The sequence below is a fragment of the Cyprinus carpio genome, chromosome A3 (assembly GCF_018340385.1).
Source record: "Cyprinus carpio isolate SPL01 chromosome A3, ASM1834038v1, whole genome shotgun sequence".
In the NCBI taxonomy this organism is placed as follows: Eukaryota; Metazoa; Chordata; class Actinopteri; order Cypriniformes; family Cyprinidae; genus Cyprinus; species Cyprinus carpio.
Window position 1 is genome coordinate 30,609,096 of NC_056574.1, and position 24,107 is coordinate 30,633,202.

The 24,107-nt window shown below is 36.1% G+C and overlaps 1 protein-coding gene and 1 long non-coding RNA gene across 3 annotated transcripts; one reads left to right on the forward strand and one right to left on the reverse strand.

Annotated features, from left to right (window-relative positions):
• The first annotated feature begins 2,650 nt into the window (after positions 1–2,650).
• On the forward strand, positions 2,651–13,533 carry LOC109059751 (target of Myb protein 1-like). Of its 2 annotated transcripts, XM_019076923.2 has the most exons (16): positions 2,651–2,798; positions 4,175–4,259; positions 4,727–4,805; positions 4,904–5,053; positions 5,178–5,312; positions 5,520–5,624; positions 6,360–6,476; positions 6,601–6,734; positions 8,521–8,560; positions 8,647–8,770; positions 8,875–8,926; positions 9,689–9,755; positions 9,958–10,026; positions 10,442–10,501; positions 11,301–11,331; positions 12,699–13,533. In XM_019076923.2, exons 1-16 carry the CDS (start codon positions 2,744–2,746, stop codon positions 12,791–12,793), a joined length of 1,398 nt encoding a protein of 465 aa, XP_018932468.1. In that variant the 5' UTR covers positions 2,651–2,743; the 3' UTR covers positions 12,794–13,533. The 2 variants fall into 2 exon arrangements, with proteins under 2 accessions (XP_018932468.1, XP_018932476.1); XM_019076931.2 differs by lacking the exon at positions 9,958–10,026 and having other exon boundaries at positions 2,652–2,798.
• An 82-nt stretch (positions 13,534–13,615) lies between these two features.
• Positions 13,616–22,981, reverse strand: LOC109059848. Its single transcript, XR_006155403.1, has 4 exons — positions 22,753–22,981; positions 20,237–20,317; positions 19,925–20,021; positions 13,616–15,820 (listed from the first exon to the last, which is right to left on the reverse strand). It is a non-coding gene; the product is annotated as an uncharacterized LOC109059848 (long non-coding RNA).
• Between the last annotated feature and the right edge of the window lie 1,126 nt (positions 22,982–24,107).

Below are 24,107 nucleotides of genomic sequence, written 5' to 3' on the forward strand. Positions count from 1 at the left end.
AGTGAGCCCACTCCCTTGGATGAGAAGCAACTCCACACATGAATGGTGTCAGGATGCTTTACTGTTGGCATGACACAGGACTGATGGTAGCGCTCGCCTTTTCTTCTCCAGGCAAGCCTTTTTCCAGATGCCCCAAACAATCGGAAAGGGGCTTCATCGGAGAATATGACTTTGCCCCAGTCCTCAGCAGTCCATTCACTATACTTTCTGCAGAAGATCAATCTGTCCCTGATGTTTTTTTTTTGAAGAGAAGTGGCTTCTTTGCTGCCCTTCTTGACACCAGGCCATCTTCCAAAAGTCTTCGCCTCACTGTGCGTGCAGATGCGCTCACACCTGCCTGCTGCCATTCCTGAGCAAGCTCTGCACTGGTGGCACTCCGATCCCGCAGCTGAATCCTCTTTAGGAGACGATCCTGGCGCTTGCTGGACTTTCTTGGACGCCCTGAAGCCTTCTTTACAAGAATTGAACCTCTTTCCTTGAAGTTCTTGATGAACCTATAAATTGTTGATTTAGGTGCAATCTTAGTAGCCACAATATCCTTGCCTGTGAAGCCATTTTTATGCAACGCAATGATGGCTGCACGCGTTTCTTTGCAGGTCACCATGGTTAACAATGGAAGAACAATGATTTCAAGCATCACCCTCCTTTTAATGTCAAGTCTGCCATTCTAACCCAATCAGCCTGACATAATGATCTCCAGCCTTGTGCTCGTCAACATTCTCACCTGAGTTTACAAGATGATTACTGAAATGATCTCAGCAGGTCCTTTAATAACAGCAATGAAATGCAGTGGAAAGGTTTTTTTGGGATTAAGTTAATTTTCATGGCAAAGAAGGACTATGCAATTCTTCTGATCACTCTTCATAACATTCTGGAGTATATGCAAATTGCTATTATAAAAACTTAAGCAGCAACTTTTCCAATTTCCAATATTTATGTAATTCTCAAAACTTTTGGCCACGACTGTATGTGCGTGTGTGTGTGTGTGTGTGTATATAATGGTTCTTAATGCTGCTCTTTTATTCGAGAGCATTTATTTGAAATAGAACTATATTATAAATAAAAACCCAAACTCTTTATTAAAACATAACACTAATATAACAAATACATTAAAAAACATTTTCATTTATTATTTTATTTTAAATATTACCCCAAACTTTCAATGAAAATGTATTATGGTTTCCTCAAAAATATTAAGTAGCAATAACTGTTTTCAACATAAGAAGAAGAAGAAGAAAGTGTTTCTTGAGCATCAAATCAGCATATCAGAATGATTTCTGAAGGATCATGTGACACTGAAGCCTGGGGCGATGCTGAAAATCTGGCTTTAATATCACAGGAATAAATTACATGTTAAAACATTCAATTAGAAAACTGCCATTTTAAACAGTAATAATATTTCACAATATTAATGTTTACTGTATTTTTGATCTTAAACCTATTTGAGAGTAGACAGCTTTCTCACAAAAGATGAAATGTTATGATTATTATAAGATTATCTCAGCAGTGTATATCAGCTAAAGCTCTCCTTGTTTTCTGAAACTAGTCCTGATGGATAAGTTATGGGTTTGAGGCTTGCATCTAGAAAGCAGTTGACCTTTAGAGACAAAAAGACTAATATTCTGCAGGCAGTATTTCAGATAAAGTCTGACATGTATCAAAATTAGCTTGACTTCCCATTAACATGTTTACAATACATCCTATCCACCTTATTTTTCCAGTAAGAGTGTGCTTGGCCATTTGTAAATTTTATTGGTCTAGCTTCCGGTCTCATTCGCATTCAGAATTAGCTGTACATAACAGCTTGTTTTGCTGCTTGATATTGCAAACTGGTGTGTTTTACCACATTATTTTAATGTATTATCTTAATCATGGTTTGTAGTGCAAACAGTTTTACTGTTTACTGCATGTTGTTATTCTTCTCGTTATTTCTCTACAGCAACTAATGAACCTAATGAGTCTCGCACATTCACAGAAAACAGCTTACTTCCGCCTTGAAAAATAAGGTGGATAAATCATTTGATTCTAGGCTTTACAAGACAAAAATGCATCTCATACACCAAGGATTCAGAGCTTTTCTGTGAGAGCCCTCACACCCTGAAAGATCACCATACTGTCAAATCAAATCATGTGGGCAACACTCGAGGGCAGGGCCTGCATCTCACAGCATAACTCCATGCTAATAAGACTTTTTTGCTCTGTCCATTTCTAAACAACAAGAATCTACAAGTATGCAACCAGTATGATTTCAGTATGCAGTATGTATACTGTGCAATATATGTGAATTTTCTGCTGCACATTATTCTACAAATAGTGAATGCATGGAATACTATCCCACAATGCAATATGTTTGCGCACATCCTTTAGTTTCCAGTGTGATGAGTGAGTATCAGCAGAAAACTCTGTTCTTTATACATTATTTGCTCTTTTTACTTTTAAAACGACACAAAATTTAAGATATATATATACTTGCCACTTGTTGAATTAAACATGCAAAACTATGCTTATCACTGCTGGTCATAAGACAAGACTGTGACAGCATAGTATTGTTTGTAAACTTATGTTGTTACGTAATGCATTCTGTTTTACATACTAATGAAAATAGTATGCAGCATACAGTGTATACTTAGAAAAATCCCCGCCAGTGCTACTGTCGCTTTAAGAGATGATGTAATCAGTTAAGTTTGTTTAGCTCTCCAGCTGATCAGCCAGAGCCGACAGACTGAGCAGCAGAGACGCTCGGATGATGGAGTTTTTCATAGGAAACCCGTTTTCTACACCCGTGGGTCAGCTTATAGGTGAGTAACACGTTGGATGAGATTGCAAATCACACGTAATTCTTTTAAGCGAGCATCTGTTACACACAGATAGGCGAGTGTACTTAAACTTAATGTGTCCAATACGACTGTTTGATATTAACATCGAATTCAACAACATCATCTATATAGTCGTGGCTAGTTTGCTTGCAAGACACAAATGAACACGTATACATAATGAAGGTGACAGCAAGGGATACGATTAAATTGAGATTAACACCTCATTCGTGCAATTCAATGTCGAAGGCGGGCTCAACGCCCCATCGCTGTGTTCGTGATTGGCGGAACAGTGTGTCAATCAAATGCTGTCCGCAAATAGTAACGAAGAAGGGCGGGACGAATTTTAATTCACGTCATCTCCAATAGTGTTCCATATGGAACACTGTATATAGAATGTATGTGTATATATATGTGTGTGTGTGTGTGTGTGTGTGTGTGTGTGTGTGTGTGTGTGTGTGTGTGTGTGTGTGTGTGTGTGAACTATCCCTTTAAAGATGGTTTTCAAGTTTGTATCATTACAAAGGGTGAATACCAGTGAAATGACTCGCCCTTTCATACTGTTGTAAAGCCTGTTTTCCTTGCCTAGATGCTGAATCTTAAGCACTGTAAACGGTACAAGTAATGTTAAACTCAGTAAGCTAGTTCAAATTTCCAGTTCAGCATATGGGTGGGATTTCTCTAAACCAGAATGAGTTGAGTGTAAATACAAGAAGTCTTTTTAAAGTTACTTCGGGCTCTTCATGACGATAAGGAGCTGTTATGTCATCGGAAGTTCAGTGTTTGTAACTCTGCCAGTGTTGTTGTGAATCATAAACCACCCCGCTGATGAGTAACATTACAATAATGGCCAGAAATGTTTATTTCATGTTCTCACCACTGATGATGTTTCCACCTGTATGGCTCTTCATCAGACATCTGGGCTCAAAATATCACCTGTGCTGAAAACATGAAATAAACATTGTTGCATTTTTAGAGCCGTGGTGTGCCAGCTTTTCTTTTTTTATAATAGTTGAGATCCCTCAGTTAGGTTTTTGTTACCCATCAGATGTGCACTTTTTTTTTTTAATTGTTTGTCGATGTAAAAGCAGGACAGATTAGTGATGTTTGTTGTGTGTGTGAGCATGTAATGAGGTATTTGAAGCCAAGGGTAAGTTTCTTCTAAAGTTAATTGTTGATTCTGTTAATAGGGAACAATACTCGATTATCTTCATAATCATTTTGGGTTCACCTGTGTTTCTGCATTTTGTGCTAAACAAAAAGTAACGATAAGTATGTGATTAAAACATGTTGTTGTATCCTTTTAGTTTAGATTGAAGCTTTTATGTGTATCTCTGACTACTTCTCTGTCTCTTGCTCAGAACATGCCACCAGTTCTTCTCTCCCGTCTGAAGACTGGGGCCTCAACATGGAGATCTGTGACTTTGTCAATGAAACAGATGAAGGGTGTGTATGTTGTCAGATACAACAGATTTCTGTTTATATGGTCATGACAATTCTTTTGAAACTCTTCCCCAGTTGTATATGGACACCTAAACTACATTTAAAATGTCTGAATGTCATTGTATTAGACCACGGATTCCCAAACTGACATTTGACCTTATATGATTTTACCTAAAATATCAGCTTGAACCTCAGTCCTCAGGCCATCCAAGATGTAGATGAGTTTGTTTCTTCATTGAATCAGACTTGGAGAAATTTAGCATTTTACAAGATGTCACAATATAATTTGTCATAATTTTGAGCTGTATAGCTGTCATTTAAAACCTAATAAACCTAATTTTATTACTTTATAAAATACGTAAAATAATAATAAATGGCTTAAGTGTCCAAATCTGTATGGTGCTTTGAGTTTCTAGATATTATAACATACATTGTATAACATATTTTTTGTGATGGTGCTCTGTTTGCAGACCTAAAGATGCAGTCAGAGCAATAAAGAAGAGGATACTGGGAAATAAGAATTTCAAAGAGGTTATGCTGGCTCTGAGTGTAAGTGTCAAACATAATGTTATTACCGTCGACTCAGTGTCTTATTTCACATAATATTTCACAGTATGTTTGGAATCATTCTTCTGGTTTTGCTGCAGGTGTTGGAGGCCTGTGTGAAGAACTGCGGGCACAAATTCCACATCTACGTGTCCACCAGAGATTTTGTGGAAAGCGTTTTGGTCCAAACGATCCTGCCTAAAAACAACGCCCCAGTGTTTCTTCAGGACAGAGTCTTGAGCATGATACAGGTCCAGATAAACCCTTTATAAACTCAGCTAGTGCTCAGAGTAAACCTGTTATTTTTTGCTGTGAAGTATTGAAACAGAGCTCTGGGTGTGTGTGGCGTCTGATTCTATCTTTATCTCTCTCTAGGCGTGGTCCGATGCCTTTCGTAGTTCTCCAGACTTGACGGGTGTCGTGACCGTCTATGAGGATCTCCGGAGAAAAGGCGTGGAGTTTCCCATGACTGAACTGAATGGCTGTTCCCCTATTCACACTCCCAACAGGGTATGAACTGCTGCACATTGACAGCACATTGTTTATAAACCATTATGAATCCAAATAAAGATTTATTGGGATCCATACGTGTTTATAAAATGCTGCACATCTCAAAATTAGACAGTATATCCTCTGTATAGAGTGCTAGCATGCAATATGCGCCATGCTTAATTCCAATTTTAGATTGATTAATTTATTAATGCTTGACTCTAACAGACCATTGAGTCTGCGTCGCCGGTAACAGCTTGCACAGAAAGTCACTCGGTCAAATCCTTCCAGTCACAGAATACAGAGACGCCCGTCACGCTGTCACCTCAACAGGTATCACACACACACACACACACACACACACACACACACATGCAGCAATGCTGACTCAGACAGATGTGTGGGTGGGACTGGCACATTTTAGGGATGAGCAAAATGGTATGGATGGACTAAACTGATGGCCACCTAATGGACTAGTATCCATTCAGCAGGACTCAGTTTAGCTTTAAATTAAATATTTAAATATTTCATATTAATACAAATTGTAATTTGTACACATACATTATGGTCATATTATTACATATATAATGGTCATTGCACAATTAACCTCTAAAAATGTGTATGTGTATATATATATATATATATATATATATATATATATATATATATATATATATATATATATATATATATATATATATATATTATATATATACACACACACATTTTTGGAGGTTAATTGTGCAAAAAAAAAATTGTGTTTGTCTGATTTTTTTATTTTTTTTTATTTTGCATATTACATGACATGGTGCTCATCACAAAATTAACCCATAACAGTGTGAAACTTAAATAATGTTAAACATTTTTGGTACTAATTCACATTACAGTAAGGTTCAATTAGTTAACATGAAGTGACAATTAATATACTATTAATATTAACTATACTCAATTAATATACTTATGTGTCAGTATATATAGAATTTAACATTACTCATAAATGCTGTAAAATGATTGATTTTATTACTGTATTTTTGAATTCTGCTGGTTTCAAGTGTGTTTGTGTTTCAGATGAAGACACTGAAGACCGAACTGAAGGTGGTGCATAATAATATGTCTGTGATGTCAGACATGATGAGTCAGATGCAGCCTGCGAGTCTCGAGCCATCGGACACAGAGCTACTACAGGTGGAAATCAAATACACACCCTTACTTTCTTTATCCACCATGTACACACTCGTCCTCCAGTCATGATTTTAGGCCTATGAATGTGAAGGAATGTGCTGTTCCTCTGCTCCCTGCCGGTCAGTAGCAGCTCTACTCCATGACCAAAGATATGCAGGGCCGGATGGTGGAGCTCATACCCAGACTGAGCGATGAGAAGCTTATAGAGCAGTTACTCAGTGCCAACGACGACGTTAACACCACGTTTGCACACTATCACAGGTTAGAGGCAAACTGTATTGATGCATGATGTTTGTGAACGTTACATGAATGTTCATTTCATGCGAGTGGAGACCTGCAAGGTGTAAATGTGTCGTTAAAAATATGGTTAATAAGTATATGACATGATAGATGATCCGAAAAAGACCTTCCATTTTTCTTTATAATATATAAAATAGAAAAACTACACACCACAGTTGTTAAGGCAAGCAGTTCCATCACAAAGCTCAGTATGTGTTTGCTATAAACACAAATTGCAACTGGCATACTAGCATAGGTTAACCACACGTTTTCTGGGGACAGTCCTGGTTTTTAGTATCCTGTCCATGACTTGACCCGTTTCCGGAAATGTCTCTGTTTTACAGCATATTCAAAATAGCCACAAAATGATAAACTCCAACGGAGGGCGCCGTGAGCTACACTGATTGCTTGGTTGCTCTGCTGCTTTAGATATTAAACTTAACCTGAACAAGAGCATTTATCAAAAGAGACACTATTAGCAGAGTGTAGCCACATGTTAAATTCAAGTAATACTGTTTGTATGTACTAAATAACAGGCCCTGAACAGTGTGTGGAATTGTTTTGCACACAGTTTTAAATGTTCCCGAAAATGAATGGGTGGAAATTAATAGATGAAAATAATCATAGACTGAACAAACACACTAGCAACAATTACATATGCAGAAAGCACATTAGGGGTAGGAAAGCTCCATTTCGAAATACATAAACAAAACATTTAAAAATATGAAAAAAATATTATTCAACAGTATATTAACAGTTTGTGCAAATGAAAATATCAAGTACAATTATTATTAAATACAAAAATGTTAAATACCTAATTGTTAAAGATTTATCATATGTTCTTTTATTGATTTATTGTTTGTTATGTGTTTTTCTAACGTGTCTAATTTGATCTGATATTTAGCATACTTGCGCTCTTTATCTGCAATTTACTGTCAGTGTACTGCCACCCAGTGGACAATCATTGCAAGGTAAAATACAAGAATTGCTCCATGTGTTGCTGTTGGTTATTATCCTCAACCAAACTATTAAAAACATTGTTAATTGAAATATATTAATGTGAAATGAAAATTAGAAATGTTGCCTTGTCAGCCAACTGAAATAAGTTTAGGTTGAAGCACTAAAATGACTAATTATACTATAATATATAAATCCTAAAATTTAGCTAATTCTAAATTAAACATAAATGAAACAAAAATAGTCATATTTAGAAAAAATAAATAAATAACAATTACAAAAACATAAAATTAATAACGATTCAATTCAAAACTGTAAATATAAAAATAAAAGCTCATTCAATATATGTATAAAAACTATAATATTATACAAATAATAAGACTATGGTAACAGTCACAATTAATTGCAGAAGTCCACAGTGCCAAATGATCCTAAATAATATTGGCAATTGTGGAAATATCATATAATATCTGTAATAACAGGGTTCCTGTTATTATGGTTAACTTTGACATATCAGGGAATTTTTAAACTTGGTTTTCCAGACTTGGGAAGGATTTTGGAAATAAATAAAATCCTAAACATTCATGGGCATTTTTATATATACATATACATCTATTATAAATGTATTAAATCAGCTAAAAATTACTCTTTGTGGATGCTTAAAAATCCTTATGAAGTAAGCATAAGCAATCAGAGAAGTCATGAAAATGTATTCATTTAATGATGTGTAACCCTGTAATGATGTCACATTTCACTTCAAGTTAGTTAATTTAATCACATATCTCAGTTACCTAACTTCTCTGTTTTTTAGATTTGAAAGACATCTCAACAAACAGAGCAGTGCACTATCTGTAAGAATTTGTTCATTTTTATATTAAATGCAATATAATGACTATGTGTTGATTCTTTGATTCATTCATAATTCATTGTATTTCAGAATCCAGCGAACACAGACCTCACTGACTTGGGTACTGCCAACCACATAAAGGCAACAAATGGTGCTCATAGCACAGTCAGCCAATCCACCGTCACCACACTGTCCAATCAGATGGCAGGATTGAGTTAGTTCCGCTTCTGCTTATATTTCTGAATCATTTATACTCGCATTTTATTCTAATATTAATCACGGTTATTAATGCATTATTTGTTGTGTGATTTGATATAGGCACAAAAGCTGATGACTTAAAACAAAATAAAAGCAGCTCATCACAAAAAAGGTAAGAATTAAAACAGTAGTTCCCCCAAAAAATAAAAATTAGTTTAAAACATACTCACCCTCAGGCTGTCATAAATGTAGATGAGTTTGTTTCTCCGTCAGAACAGATTTGGAGAAATGTAGTATTACGTCACTTGCTCATCAATGGATGCTCTGCAGTGAATGGGTGCCGTCAGAATGAGAGTCCAAACAGCTGATAAAAACATCACAATAAGTAATCCACTCCAGTCCATTAATTAGTCTTATAAAGTGAAAAGCTGTTTATAAGAAACAGATCCATCATTAGTGTGTTTTAACTTTAACTGGTCACGCTTGGCCAAAATACGAGTCCATAATTCATAATAATGTTTCCTCCAGCGGAAAAGTCCATCTCTTGTTGTCCTCTCACATCAATATCCAGCTACATATTTTGAACTATTTGGACTGTTTTTGGTTGTAAACACTTCTTGATCTGTGCATATTTCATTCAGATGAGAGGACACTGGAGAAAGCAATGTTATGAATATAAGACTCATATTTTAAGTTAAGCACATCTTAATGATGGGTCTGTTTCTTACAAACATGCAGCTTTTTTCGCTTCACAAGACATTAACTGATGAGTTGGGGTTGTGTGGATTATTGAGATGTTTTTATCAGCTCAATAAACAGTGTGTTCGTTTTGCATGATTTGAGGTGTTGATCATAGCATACATGTTGCTGGACAACAACACCAGAGAGTAAAACTTGATATTTACATGATATGTTTTGTGTGATTTATTGCCAGTCCAGAAAGCTCTGCAGCTCTTGAGGGACTTGCAGCCACTCAAAGAGAGCGACAGGACCCTGGAGGGGTAAGTGTCACTGAATTATTTAGACCTGCAGAACAGATATCATGTTTGAGATCGAGCGTTAAATATCATCTTGTATTAAGAGAGAGCAGCATTCATTAAAGTACTGTATGAAACAGCATTCAAGATGTTTCTGTGTGTGTTTTCACCTGCCATTGGATGCCACGAAGTCTGTCGTTTTAAATGGTTGTCTGTCTATGTTAAGGATGTCAGCCTAGACTCCGACTCCTTCAGCAGCTCGCCTCAGTTTCATTGGATGCTTGAAAAGGGAATGGTGGGTCTGATTGGCTGATAAAACAGTCAGCCTGCAGTGTGACGTGGTGCTCTGGGAGCTTTTTTTCTTCAGCATGTCAACGTTTTTTCTCATTAGGTGAATGATAAGTGTCCGCTGTCTTGCTTCTGAGTGGCCCGCATGCTTTGAGGAGCTTCATTATCTTCATTTGCTAAATGTTCTGTGGGACTTTTGGGGTTTAGCTCGTTATACCTGGATACTGACCGATTCATAGCTCCTCAGTGCCTTATTTTATGGTGTTGCCAGATTTCAAAACAACTTATTTCCCGTCCTCAGGGCTGAAACATAACAAATCTTCCTTTACACTTTAAAGCACTGAGAAGCGTGAAGCTTGTTTGAGATTGCTACTGATAGTTGTGCTAAGGTAAATGAACTAATATTTTTCTCCTGCTGTCAGATTCCTGTCAGTCAGAGTGAAGTGATGGACGACATTGAACGATGGCTGGACGGAGATGATGTAAGCGACACGTTTTTAGACCTCTAACTGGGTGCTTGTGAGGAATATTACCGTTCTGACTCTAATTTCCATTCCACTGATGTCTTTGCAAACCCCCCCTCAAATGATTAGTCATAAAACAATAATACTATTCACGTTTTAAAACAACCTTACAAATATCAAAACTCTCTTATAAACCTACGGTTCAGAGGTGTGAAATTAATACTTTTATTTAGCAGGGATGCAATAACTGATAGTAAAGACATGTTAGAAAAGATTTTTATTCTTCTGAACTTTCTGTTCATCAAAGAATCCTGAATAAAAATGTCAGAATTCCACAGAAACATTCCACATTCCACAGAAACATGAAGCAGGTAAATTCAGCTTTACCATCACAAGTGAATGACATTTTAAAATATATGCAAATAGGAAAACAGGTATTTTAAATTATATTTCACAATATTACTGCTTTTATTGTATTTTTTTTTTTATAAAAACAATAGTGTATATGAATATTTTTTTCAAAAACAGTAGTGTATATGAATACATATGACTATGAACTGTCTCATGAACCTGTCAGTAGTAGTACTCACAAATCTTAATATAAAATAGTGAACACTGAACATGACAAAAGTAATGATTAGCAGCTCAGTAAATGAAGAACAGAGATGCATCTTCTTCACATCAAGTTTACTGAACCATGCACTAGAAGACCTTTTATGAAGAATAAGACATTGGTCAGTATAAGTGGGTGTATTTGGATTTCATGTCATCTTATTGTATTTCATAAGTGTGTTTTTGTGTTTATTTTGTGACACAGGAAGATGACTCTGAAGGAGTGACTAGTGAAGGTAATCTTGATAATGCTTTCAGCTACACATTTTTTGCCATATTTAATCTGATGTTGACATCAAAAAATGTGGAAAACACTTTAGTCCTTTTGGGCCATAAGCTAAAATTATATTTGCATGCTTGCTCATCTTTTCTTCTGCATACAAGACATGAGTGGCCGATGTTCATGCTTTTTAGAGAATTGAATTGCATTCTATCAGTCTTCTGTATGATCCAGTCTTCCTGTTAGAAGAGTATCAGTCTGAGTAGCTCATTTCCAACCTGCCGGATGTCCTAATTTAGTCACCTCCGTGATCTACTCGTGATCTTCCCCATTTTACTGTTACTCAGCCTGTGGTTTCATTACATTCGCTGTACACTCTTTTTGTGGTCATTTTTGTGTACCACTTGATGAGCCTAGCTCATCTTTTTCACATTTGCAGGTACTTTCCAAAGCAAGACTTCCTCAATTAATTTTCATTAAGTGCCAAATTCTTTCAATACATAGAAAATGGGGGACTACCGGCTATGTTGCTATGTGATGACATAAATATTACAATCTTTATAAACTTTTGTTTCCCTCAGTATTGGTAGTAGCAGTATTATTAACATTTTATTTGTATAAAGATATACTGAACTACACAACTTTGCAAGTTGAATATTTGAGAAAGAAAAAGAAAAGAAAAAGGGTCCTCCACGTGTCAACTGTTCCTACTCTCCACAAAGGATCTCCTCCCTGGACTTTCCCTATTATTCTTAACATTTTAGGGATCAAACTACCTCTATTAACTGACATCTACTCATTCAATGAGAAAAGTAACTTCTGTTTGCAGCACTTGAGAATTGGAGATGCAATGAAATCTCGTTAGATGTTATTAGTCCTTTTGGGCTAGGTTTGAGTAGCGATTGGGCGGGTTTTCTTGTGAAAACCTGGCAAGCTTGCTGTCTGACTGTGTCTACAGGGCACAAACTCTATCAGCTTTCTACACTGGACACGTCAAAGTTTCCCAAACTCATTAGAAAGTATGTCAGCAACAGAACGGGGCATCAGTTTACTGTCTGCGACTCGTTGTACAGCGTCACTCTGTAGACAGTGTTCTATATGCTTTTGTCGCTCGTGTCCGGTGTAGATGCTACTTTAAGTGGTTTGGCACCAACATGCTTACAGTGATGTACACAGACTTAAACATTTGATTTCTGTCGGCCGTCTGTTGAGGTACTCCGAACTGGGCCATTAGGGTTCTTGTAGCACATTCGAAAGCATCTCTTCATATGCTATTTTCTTGCCTTGTGTCAAATATTCAGCAATATTTTATTGTTTAAATCAAACTGCATTTTTTTACAACAGCAGATTAATTTCAGTGTCTCTTCTCTGTCTCACCCTCAGAGTTCGATAAGTTTTTAGCGGAGAGGGCGAAAGCAGCGGAGCGTCTTCCCTCAGTAAAAGCATCACACCAAGACCCCGGCCGTTCTCAACTGTAGTTTGATTTTCTCTACAAAACCCAGTTCATAACTTCCAGTTCATACCCTGAGCTCACTTCTCAGTTTATTCATAGCATTTTTGTTTGAGTTCTAACCATGTAATGTCTTTATCAAACTTTACATCTAAGGCCTGGTTTTAGTCAGGGCTTAGACTAAGACAGGATTAGGCCATAGTTCAATTAGGACATTTAAGTAATTTTTTTTAAACATGCCTTAGAAAAAAACATTACTGGTGTGCATCTTGAGACAAAACAAGGGCACTGATGTATTTTAAGATCAATCCATGCAAGTTTCTTTCAGCTGAAACAGCTCAGACTTACATTTTAGTCTGGGACTAGGCTTAAGCCTGGTCTGTGAAAGCGGGGGTATAAGTTAGGTGCAGGGTTCTGGAGATGTTTCATGTTACAGTAATTTTGTTTTTGCAGATGTATCAGCTTATGAAATACTTTTAGAACTAGAAACTAATTTCTTCAGTCTATTGTAGAGGTTAATATTTTAATGGAGAAAGGCTCCATGGTCACACATGAAGAACTATATTGATCTTTATTAAAGATCTTTGTTGAGGTTAAAACTATTGTATGTATATATACTAGATATATTATATGAGGCTGTTTTGAAGGAAGGAAGTCAATGTGGTTTATGTCTGCAGGCTGCTTTATGAGTGTAATATGTAAAAGAATATAGGTTATGTTAAGGTTATGTTGAAATATAGTCAATAAAATTTGTTTTTGAAAATCTTATTTTTTCACTTGGCCCCGTACTATTTCACATAGCAGATGTGTAAATATTGTCCACAAAGACCAAATATAAAAACGTGTCAGTACCTGGATGATTCATGATTGTTTTTGTTTCGTGATGAACTTTTTTAAAACTCTGATTAACTTTTAAACCTAAACTCTGTGTACTGTTAACTTTACTGTTAATCTCTTAGTAGTGAAGCATTGCAGTAAGTTATGATATTCTGTCTCTTCTATAACTTGTTTATATACACTGATGCATTACGTAAAAACTTCCTATTTTGCATACGTAACTGGAGACATGCCTGGTAAAGACTTGATGCTCATTTGCCTATGCGCTGCATGCCCTCTAGTGCAATATAAACAAATGCAGCAAAATGGATTTGGATCGTGAACTTTATTTGTTCAAAACATATAACACATTTAGGCTGTGTATGATAACAGCAACATGTACAAACACTTGTAGACAAAAAAAAAAAAAATATATATATATATATATATATATATCTAATAACCAACTTCCTTACAGATATCACAGTATTGCATTCATATACACACCTTTTTGGACAATTAAAAAAAAAACAGTGCTTAGGCTTCTTTACAAAAACCTAAATAAACAAAAGAAGGCACAATTGAGCAAGAACCTTCATGACTGGGTTTCTCAACTGATAAAATCCACCTGAGCTACTTAAGGTCTTCGGGATTACTGGAAAACTACAAGCAGGTGAGTTTGATCAGTGGCTCTCCAGCGCCAGAGTTGAGAAATCCTGCTTCAGGACAGGCACCAATCTGGACTAGCTGTAGAAGTGAGAAGACTATTCCTTTTATGAAGGTAAGTGTCACAAAAGCATTATTGTACTTGTCATTTTTTGGGGTTGAATCAAAGGAAACAACCAGTATCCTTTTAAAACAAACCTCCTCAAATTAAGTGGTGTGCAATATTGCTCATTTGCACTGTAGACAGCTTTGTTGGTAGGGAATGGAAGTGATTTAGTTTGTCACTTACTTCTAGTGTAGGCACATTGTGAGAAATCATAACCTCCTACATGCCTACTATAAATACTCAAGCAATGGTGACAAAAAATGTATTGCAACACTCCCGAAGAAATCCCGTGCTTGCTTGGATTTTAGGGGAGTCCCTAAACCAGACAGGTTTTGGAGTGGGCATATAAACAGAAAATGTCCCTGATACTGTTGGATTTATCATTGCCTGAGTCAAGAGAGCCAATTATGACCATCTCTTTTCTGTTCCTATCATTTAAATCAATTTAAATACAAACATATCCAAACTTGGTTGATATTTTAGCAGTTTCAGAGTAAAGTGGAGTGTGTATCATCCAAAAAATTTATCATGTTGCAAATAATTGTATCTCCACATATTATAAATTACATTTCCAATCCTGACTGTAAACAGTCATGCCCTGAGTGACAAACCTCTGCTTGAAGGGAAAATTCAGCCAGGACAATTCAACTTCTGTCACTTTACTCCCCCTAATGCAAACCTGTATAACTTTTTCTTATGTGTAACAAAAGATAGTTTAGTCTATAAAAGTTTTTTTTTTTTTTTTTGGGCCATGCAGTGGAAGTCAATGGTAACCAAAACTGTTTGCTTACTAACATTCTTTAAAACACCTTTTTGTTTCTCACAAAAAGTTAATGACAGAATTTTCATTTTTGGGTGAACTTTCCCTTTAAGAGGTTCAAGTAGAACAGCGTGAAAAATCCATCAGCAGTGGTACAATCCATTGTAAGAAACCATTGTAAATACTAACAAAATCATTAACTACCCTGTGGAGTACTGACCAGCACAAAACCTAAATGAAATGTATCAAAAGAGATATTAAAATTATTACTAACAGACAATACTTGAAACAACAGTACCTGTCAAAACTTTAAGGACACTTCACTGGTACAGCACTTCATTATCTTGCTAATGATCTAATGCCTCCTTGCATGGACCTAAACCAATCAACTTGGGTCTGTTTGTGCACTACTGTCAGTTTGGCAACAGTGAAGATCAAGCTGTCCAGACGTTTGAAGAGAATCGCTGAAAAGCTTGCGCAAAGTGTGACCACCTGAGCAGGTAATAATGATAAAGTACCTTGGCCGTTACACATCACATTCTGGCAGCAGAAACACATTTCATGTCAGTATGACGGACGGACATGTCGGACAGCTGGGCCGATGATTTGAGGATAAGTATATCCATCTTCTCAGTCTTTTAAACTTGATTTTAAAATGTAGGTCCAAAATTTCAGTTGTTTGTCTGGTCTTCATTCAATATTATCATCTATATAGGAAAGAGGTGAAGAGGTCATGAGCAATAAGCATGTGTGTCTTAAAAGCCCATTCAAACCAAGAACGATAACTGTATTAGCAGCCACACAAACAGATGCTAATATAATAACACTGTTTATTATAAGCATGTGCTGCAGTTCTACTGTCTGTCACTTTAAATGCCAGAGCTCCTTAAATCAGGATGGATTCTGATTGGCTTTCAATGTTTTCATTATTCATTAGCTGGAAAAAAAAACTTTCTAAAAGTGATTACAACAAACATCGTTCCTCTGTGCTATTATAGGTGTGGCACGGACTCTGCTCTTTTTTCTTTTTTTAATTTAGAAAGATTTTTAAAACTGTATCTTTATCATTATAGTTATCGTCATTGGTGTATATGAGTCTTAAGTTATATTATTTTATTGACAGTTTATTTATGGATCATTTATAAATTACTACACTGTGTTTGTCTGGAGGTTTGGCCTGTTGTATTTGCACAGACTAAATGGTGGATACCATTACACTTGCCAAAAAAATTATTGGCGAAATTATAAAAAAAAAAAAAAAAAATTGATTCTGTCAACAATAAGACAAAACTGACACATGACAAGAACTAAACTATTTGAATGCTAACACTGTTGATGAAAAGATGAAGTATAATGCACTAACAATGTAAAAATAAATAGAAATCACTGACTGAAATAATTTAGTCATATGTTGAGACTGACTTGAGCTGAACATATTTTTTCTAGGGGGTTAATTATAGGAACATCCTACATGAGATGAAACTACTATAACACTTTCACAATTAAAGTGAAATGTCTGAATGAAATGAGTGTTGGTTACGACTTTAAATTTAGATCTGCTCATGTTGCATCACATGAGTTTTTTGCAGCATTGAGCAATACGAATGATACATGTTTCTGTTGAGCGCATGAATGCAGTGGCAAATCAAAGGAGTTCAGATCAGTCACCGCTGAAAGGCTGAAGTTTGTTTCAGTGCACATGCTCACTTACTGAATTCTGCTCTCTTGCGAATTCTCTCAGTACAAAGTGTGGATATGAGATTTCTTTTGCCATGAAGACAGCTTCAGTGATTATGAAGGGAGTTTGAATAACCGTTTTGTTGTTCTTTCTACTAAAATAATCAGTGTTAAGTCTGTTTTCTAATGCATAAAAAGCAATAAACAAATTTATAAATGAATCTAAACTTTGTCCTTTTTTATCTCCAGAAAAGCTCTAGTTTTTTTTTTAAGTGCCACCGAATAAACGTTTATTTGTTGTTGTTGTTCTAACACTAAACACATTTTCCGACTTGAACTATACAGTCTCAAATAATCTTAACACAGAATCTGTGCCAATATCACAGACCTTAACTATGTCAGCATCACTTGGCCATCAAGTGTGTTTGGGCTCCTAATCAATGGATCCTATAAATGTTGTCACATGTCTTGCACACATCCAGTCGGTTTTTCTTTATTAGTAACATTTATATTATATAGGAGATGTTGAATTTTATGTTTAGCTCTTTGCATTCTTTATGTAGACAACAGGTTAAGTATAAATACGAATATGCAATATAGCTTATGTATTTAACACTTTATAGTTATTTTTTCCTCGCTGACTGATGAGCTTATGGATGCTGAATGTTTTTTCTGAGGTACATGTATTGTTACGTGGCATTGTTTACAAGCTTTACATGTTTTCCGCAGTTTGAAACACTGAATGAGTGATTACATGAGACATTTCAGTAACTGCACTGTATCTTATACCTTCTGATGTCCATTCATGTTTATTTCGTATTAAGTAGTAAAGAAAGATACAATGGGTTCACATGCTGCTTGAAGTGAGGCGCTAAAGCTCAGCTATAGCGCTCATGCCACATTAAAGAGCACCGAGGTGGTATTTGTTTTTAATTTTATGAATTTGGCAGAATTTTAAAGCTGATACTTGAATTAAGTAGTAACAGAGCACAAAGCTTATTGTGATTATTGGACAGCAAGTGTGTTACAAATATGAAGTTCACGCATGTTACATCATAGTCAGAATGTGTAACTTAATACACTGTTGCTAAAAAACAGGCATGTAGGCAACATTTATCAGGAGCTCTGGTTTTCAAAATGACTACTTAATTTGTATTTTGTTGATTAAATCTTGAATATGTTTAATACAATATCAAAAAAAAAAAAAGTAAGGTTTTTTTTCCCCTCAAAATAAAAGAACTGGCAAAAAAACAAAAACTGTTCTAGTGCAGTGCATCTCACACTGCATGTTTTGTATATCTGCCACAATGGTCACACCTAGGCATGGGACGAAAACCAGTTTCGAGGTATATTGTGGTTTGGAAAAGTTACAGGTTTAAAACCACTAACATTTTTCATTATACAGTTCCTACGGTCTTCAATGGCAACCAAGTTGGTTGCTATTGTTTCCTCAAAAATCTTAATTTCTTTTCCACTGAAGAAAGAAAGACACGGATATTTTGGATGGCATTGGGGTGAGTAAATTATTAGGAAATTTTCGTTTTGGGGTGAACTAATCCTTTAACCTTCCTCTGATTCATAGGTGTGATTGGCAAAGGACAAAAAAGCAGGAAAACATAAGGTGCACCTATCATGACGCGGCGACAGCACGGGCGATTATCCGGTAGTTAGGACATCGCACAAGATTTGTGTCAACACAGAAAACATTTCATCACTGGATAGGTTTTGTTCGTTTATTTAAAGTGTGGTTTATGTCAGCTGAATGTGCGGCACGCTTTTCAGAGAAGATAAGGAAACGTTATTTTAGTACAATTCACACCCAGCAGTAATTCAGGGAAAAAAAAATCTCTGATTGCTTCACGTGAAACTTCGTTCTTCCGACCTATCATCGTGTCAATTCTCAATTGATTTTGATGGTAAAATCAATTTTGATTAATATGTGCGAGGAAGGGAGGGAGAGCAAGACAGTTTGAAGACTGTCTAATGCACGAGGCCGGAGGAGGGTCTCTCTCTCTGCTCGTTCTTTCAGTAACATGCGCGGGCGCCTGTCAGAATTGGCGCAGCAGTCAGTCATCTTATCTACATCACTCACCGATCAAATAAGGCTTTCCACTTATCACTCCACGCCGGTTCTGTTACTGAAGAATCCAACACCAGACAACGATATGGTGCAACTAAACTGTTACATGATTGGCTGGTAGCGTGTCACTCCCATAGACTTTATAAAAACAGGGTCACTGTTGGCTCTCAGGTGACTTGTGCCACTGTTTGAGTGTTGTACAGAGAGAGACCGTGTGTGTGCAAAGCCTGTGTTATACTTTCCGCGTCCGTGAGTCCGCTATGGTACGCGTGACATAAAAATAGTCATCAGCGGGTGTGCGCGGAGGCTCTTCGTGGACATCCACATGCCTCCCATTTTTTGTGACCGCGCGTACTTGTCAGTAGGCTACTGCACATGCACAGGCTGTGTGAAGAAGCCCGTTGCTTCTCGAACCTGTACAATCTGTCGATTAATATATGCACACATCCTCGTACCTCACCGCTCCAAACTTAATCTAGGAAAGGTGAACATTCCTGGATCATAACTTGGACTGAAAGATTAATGTGTAGAAAGTGAGCATGTCTCCAAAAAACCTTGTTGAGCTGCAGCTTTAATGCCTGCATTTAAAAAAAATTTTTAACAGAAATTATGTTTTGATTATGTTTTTGATTATTGAGCTGCAAGTTTAGGCTCACTTAAGTGACTACACCTAATTAAGAAGAATTCAATTATTATTTTAATTATTTAGCCTGACATGTTTACTGTTCCAAAATGTTCTATATGTTTCTTAAAAATAAAATAGTGTTCAGTGGAAAAAAAGTAGTTTTTTTTACCCAGACATTTAAAAATATCACATTTTAGAGCTGTAATCGCAATACTTTAATATTTTGATATAAGGTTTTCATACTGTCAGAATCCATACCGGCCCATGCCTAGTCACACTAATGAGCTGATGACTTGAATAAGGTGTTAAATGAGGAAGACATCCAAAATGTGCAGTGGTGGGGTGTTCCCAGGACAGGTTTGAGAAGCAAGATAAAATCGCATTACCACAATTCTGCATGCAAATAAAAAACAATCAATTTGGTCTCACCTCAGTGAAGATAAACAACCTGAGGATCTTCACCATGGACGGACAGAGCTATGGCCACTGAAAAGTGGTGACGTTTCTTCCACTGAGAGTTTGATTTCTAATAAAAGATTACTTAGAGAAATTAGTTTTTGCCACAGTGTTGCATGGGGTTTAGTACAAAGTAACACGTTGTAGTAAATTAATGTAATATTCAAATGGTTACTTTTCATACACATTGCTATTTCCTGTTCATGAACTACTGATGTATTGAGGAGTATGCTAATGACTTCAAGGGTTTCCTACTGATATTGTGGAAATTGTTCAGACACACACCAGTCTCTTCAGGTCCACGGCAGCACAGGAGTCTCCAGACTCTTCTCAGGGGCCTGAGGAGACACTCAAATATCCCACCTGCTATAAGATAAGATATTACTATGTGAGTCAGCACTTTTGATTACTAAACTTACCTAAAAATGGCTCAAACTATACACTCTTATAATCCCCTCTATTATTAAATTCAAGGTTCAGTACTGTATATAAAAAAGAGATTAATAATCAGAAAAATGAGCCTTATGCATCATGCAGAATAATATTCAAAGTAACTTAATGGATTTAAATGGGTTCAGTACTGTATAAAAAAAAAATCTGATTAATAATCAGAAGAAACAAGCCTTGTGCATCATAGGGAATAATATTTAGAGATTTTTACAGTTGGTTTGATACCTTTATCTCAGTCGGGTGCCAGAGTTTAATGAATTTAAGTGGGTACAGCATATTAAAAATATCAAAAATATGGTTTCATTACCTTATATAAAAATAATACAGTCATAATCTGAAAAACAAACCTTGTGCATCATAGGGAATAATATTTAGAGATTTTTTACAGTTGGTTTGATACCTTTATCTCAAACGGTGTCAGAGTTTAATTAATTTAAGTGGGTACAGCATATTAAAAATATCAAAAATATGGTTTCATCACTGTATATAAAAATAATACAGGCATAATCAGGAAATAACAAGCCTTGTGCATCATAGGGAATAATATTTAGAGATTTTTACAGTTGGTTTGATACCTTTATCTCAAACGGGTGCCAGAGTTTAATGAATTTAAGTGAGTATAGTATATTAAAAATATTTTTAAAAAATATTGTTTCAGTACCATATATAAAAATAATACAGTCATAATCATAAATAACAAGCCTTGTGCATCATAGGGAATAATATTCTGAATATTTTACAGTTGGTCTGATACCTTTATCTCAAACGGTGTCAGAGTTTAATTAATTTAAGTGGGTACAGCATATTAAACATATCAAAAATATGGTTTCATCACCGTATATAAAAATAATACATTCATAATCAGGAAAAACGAGCCCTGTGCATTTTAGGTAATAATATTTAGAGATATTTACAGTTTGTTTGATACCTTTAAATGTTGTCGTTTAATGGATTTATATTATTCCATACATTAAAAGTTGTAAGATTATTATTATTATAAAACATAAAATGTTCATTTGAAAAACTGAGCCTTGTGCAATAACAGGGATGTTTTTCCGAACGTTTTAGTGTTTGTTTTATAGCATAATGTCAAGTAGTTATATTGTTTAATTAATTTATACGGTTCATTTATTTATATTTATTATTTTTTTCCTAGAAATTAAGCCTTATGAAACGTAAAGTGCATTTATGCATGTCTATCGGAGTTAGTTTGGACTCAAAACAAAGAGTTTAATTGGTATGGAACCGAATGAACGTCAAACGTCAAACTAACTTCACACGCGTCGCCGACGCGCATCAGCTCGGTTCAAGAACACGCTGAAGAAAATAAAGTACTTCTCACCTCTGGTGTTGGTTTCCATATTGGCATTTGGTGTGGCCATCAAATGTGTTAATGTGTCCGTTATGAATTTTGTTCACACCGGGACAACTACAAACAACCTCCCTTCTCGCGGCAAACTTCAACCTGCGTCTGATTCAGACACCAACACTGGTACCCAACTGACGTGATGACGACACAGCTGTGTTGCCACGTCCGCTTTTTTTCATCAAGTCAAATCACAATCTGCACAGCGCCATTTGTTAATATCACATTACTTGTTGGCATTATTTTCCAGTGACTTTACCAAACCCGATCTACACCCCGCTTATACGTAAATGGGAACCGTTTTCCATTTTTTTTAGGTCCATGCGTTGTTTAGTTCCCAATACATGGCAACCCACGCAGTGCGGGCAGAACTCGGCGCCTCCAGTGTCCATGAAAAGACACACCTTATAGCGCACTACTCTCACTATTTCTAACATATAAAGACAGTATGGTAGAAGTAGTATGAGCGTGTTCCATTCCGAAACTAGCTAAAAACACTCTACTTTTACATTGACGAATCAGAGGCGACTTTACAAACAACCAATCAAATGAGCAGTCGCAGTCGGAAATCACATGTTGTGCAGGATTGGCTGGTATGAAGGAGCACGCATACCAGCTTCCGCTTTCATCCAGAAAAACAAGCCATGTGGGCCTACAGTGTAAAATGATTCATTCATTCAGATGGACAGTTGCATTTGTGAAATATATAAGTTAACGTACTTGTGTAAAAGCTTATCTTATTTAACACAAATTCTGCTGCAATTTATAATTGGTTTATAATTGGTTGTTAATATTTTCTAATTTGAACAATAAAATTCTCGACATAACGTTACTTATTCCGTGCGTTTCACAACAGCAACATAAATCCGCAAATCAACGTCCTAAAAGTTCAGCGAGTGCTCACAATGTCTGTGTGTTTTAATGTCATAAATACAATAATGCAAAACACATTCGATCACTAAGCTAAAAAAAATGCTTAACGTACCTTTCTCTCACTTAAATTCCGCCCACTGTTGCGAGAAGGAAATTAATGAACTTCAATATTTTTTTTTTCTGCCTTAATCGGCATCTTCTTTCTTTCTGTGTTTTTACCAATGGCTCCATTATACTGGTTAAATCTCTGTTGTTTTAATAAGTCCTGCAGGGAACACGTTGCAGAGAGAAGGCTTTTCCCGCGCGAGTTTTGGGTGAGTCTTCTTTGGTTGCTTTTTAGTTGAAAGAGACCTCGGAGCATCGCGCCACCACGAGGAGGGAGATGTTTATGCCGTTTAAACCACTCCAAAGCTTGTTTATCGAATGAAAACCAATAAAGCAAGCAGATGTAATTTCTCAGAATGAAATAAAAATCTGACATAAGTCTAAAATAAATGTTAAAACAATCTTTAATAAATGCATTAATCTGTTGGAAAACAGCATGTGAATACAAACAGGGGCCTTCGCCTACTTTTTGTAGGCTTTGAAGAGCTTCATTGCTTAATATTTAATAAATTGCTTTTCAAAAATTTCAAAACATATTTAAATTACAAAAAGCAGACAAAGTTTATTTGTGTATAACAATAGTACATGCAATAGACTTGCACAGACAGCCATTGAGATGGGCATGTTGGTGCTGCTTCTCTTCAGTTCATCACACTCATTTTCTTTAGGGTTCAGGTCAGAGGACTGGGGCGGCCATGGCAGAAGTTTTGTACTCAGTGACACATTTTTGTGTTTGTTTTGGATCATTCTCCTGATGGAAGATCCAAATACGACCTATTATAAGATTTCTAACAGAGGTTTTTTTTATCTGTTGGTGTTTGATAGAATCCATGATACCATGCAGAAAAACAGGCCCACAACATTAAAGATCCAGCAGTATATTTAACTGTGGGCATGGGGTACTTCTTATCCCTGTTTGCACCAAATCCATCTTGTTTGTTTTTGGATGAGTGAAGAGGATTTTTCTTGAAACCTTCCCGAACAACATGTGAAGGAGGGGCTGTTTGATTTATTATTATTATTATTATTATTATTATTATTATTATTGGCTTTCTGACCCCAAGACTCAACTAATCTCTGCAATTCTCCAGCTGTGATCCTTGGAGAGTCTTTGGCCACTCAGACTCTCCTCCTCACCGTGCATTAGGACACACATCTCCTTCCAGGCAGATTTGTAATATGTTTAGCTGATTGGAACTTCTTAATAATTGCCCCGATGGTGGAAATGGGGATTTTCAATGCTTTAGCTGTTTTCTTACTGCCACTTTCTCTTTTGTGAAGCTCAACAAGTTTGTTCCGCACATCAGAACTATATTTTTGGGTTTTACTACTTGTGATGGATGATTAAGGGAATTTGGCATT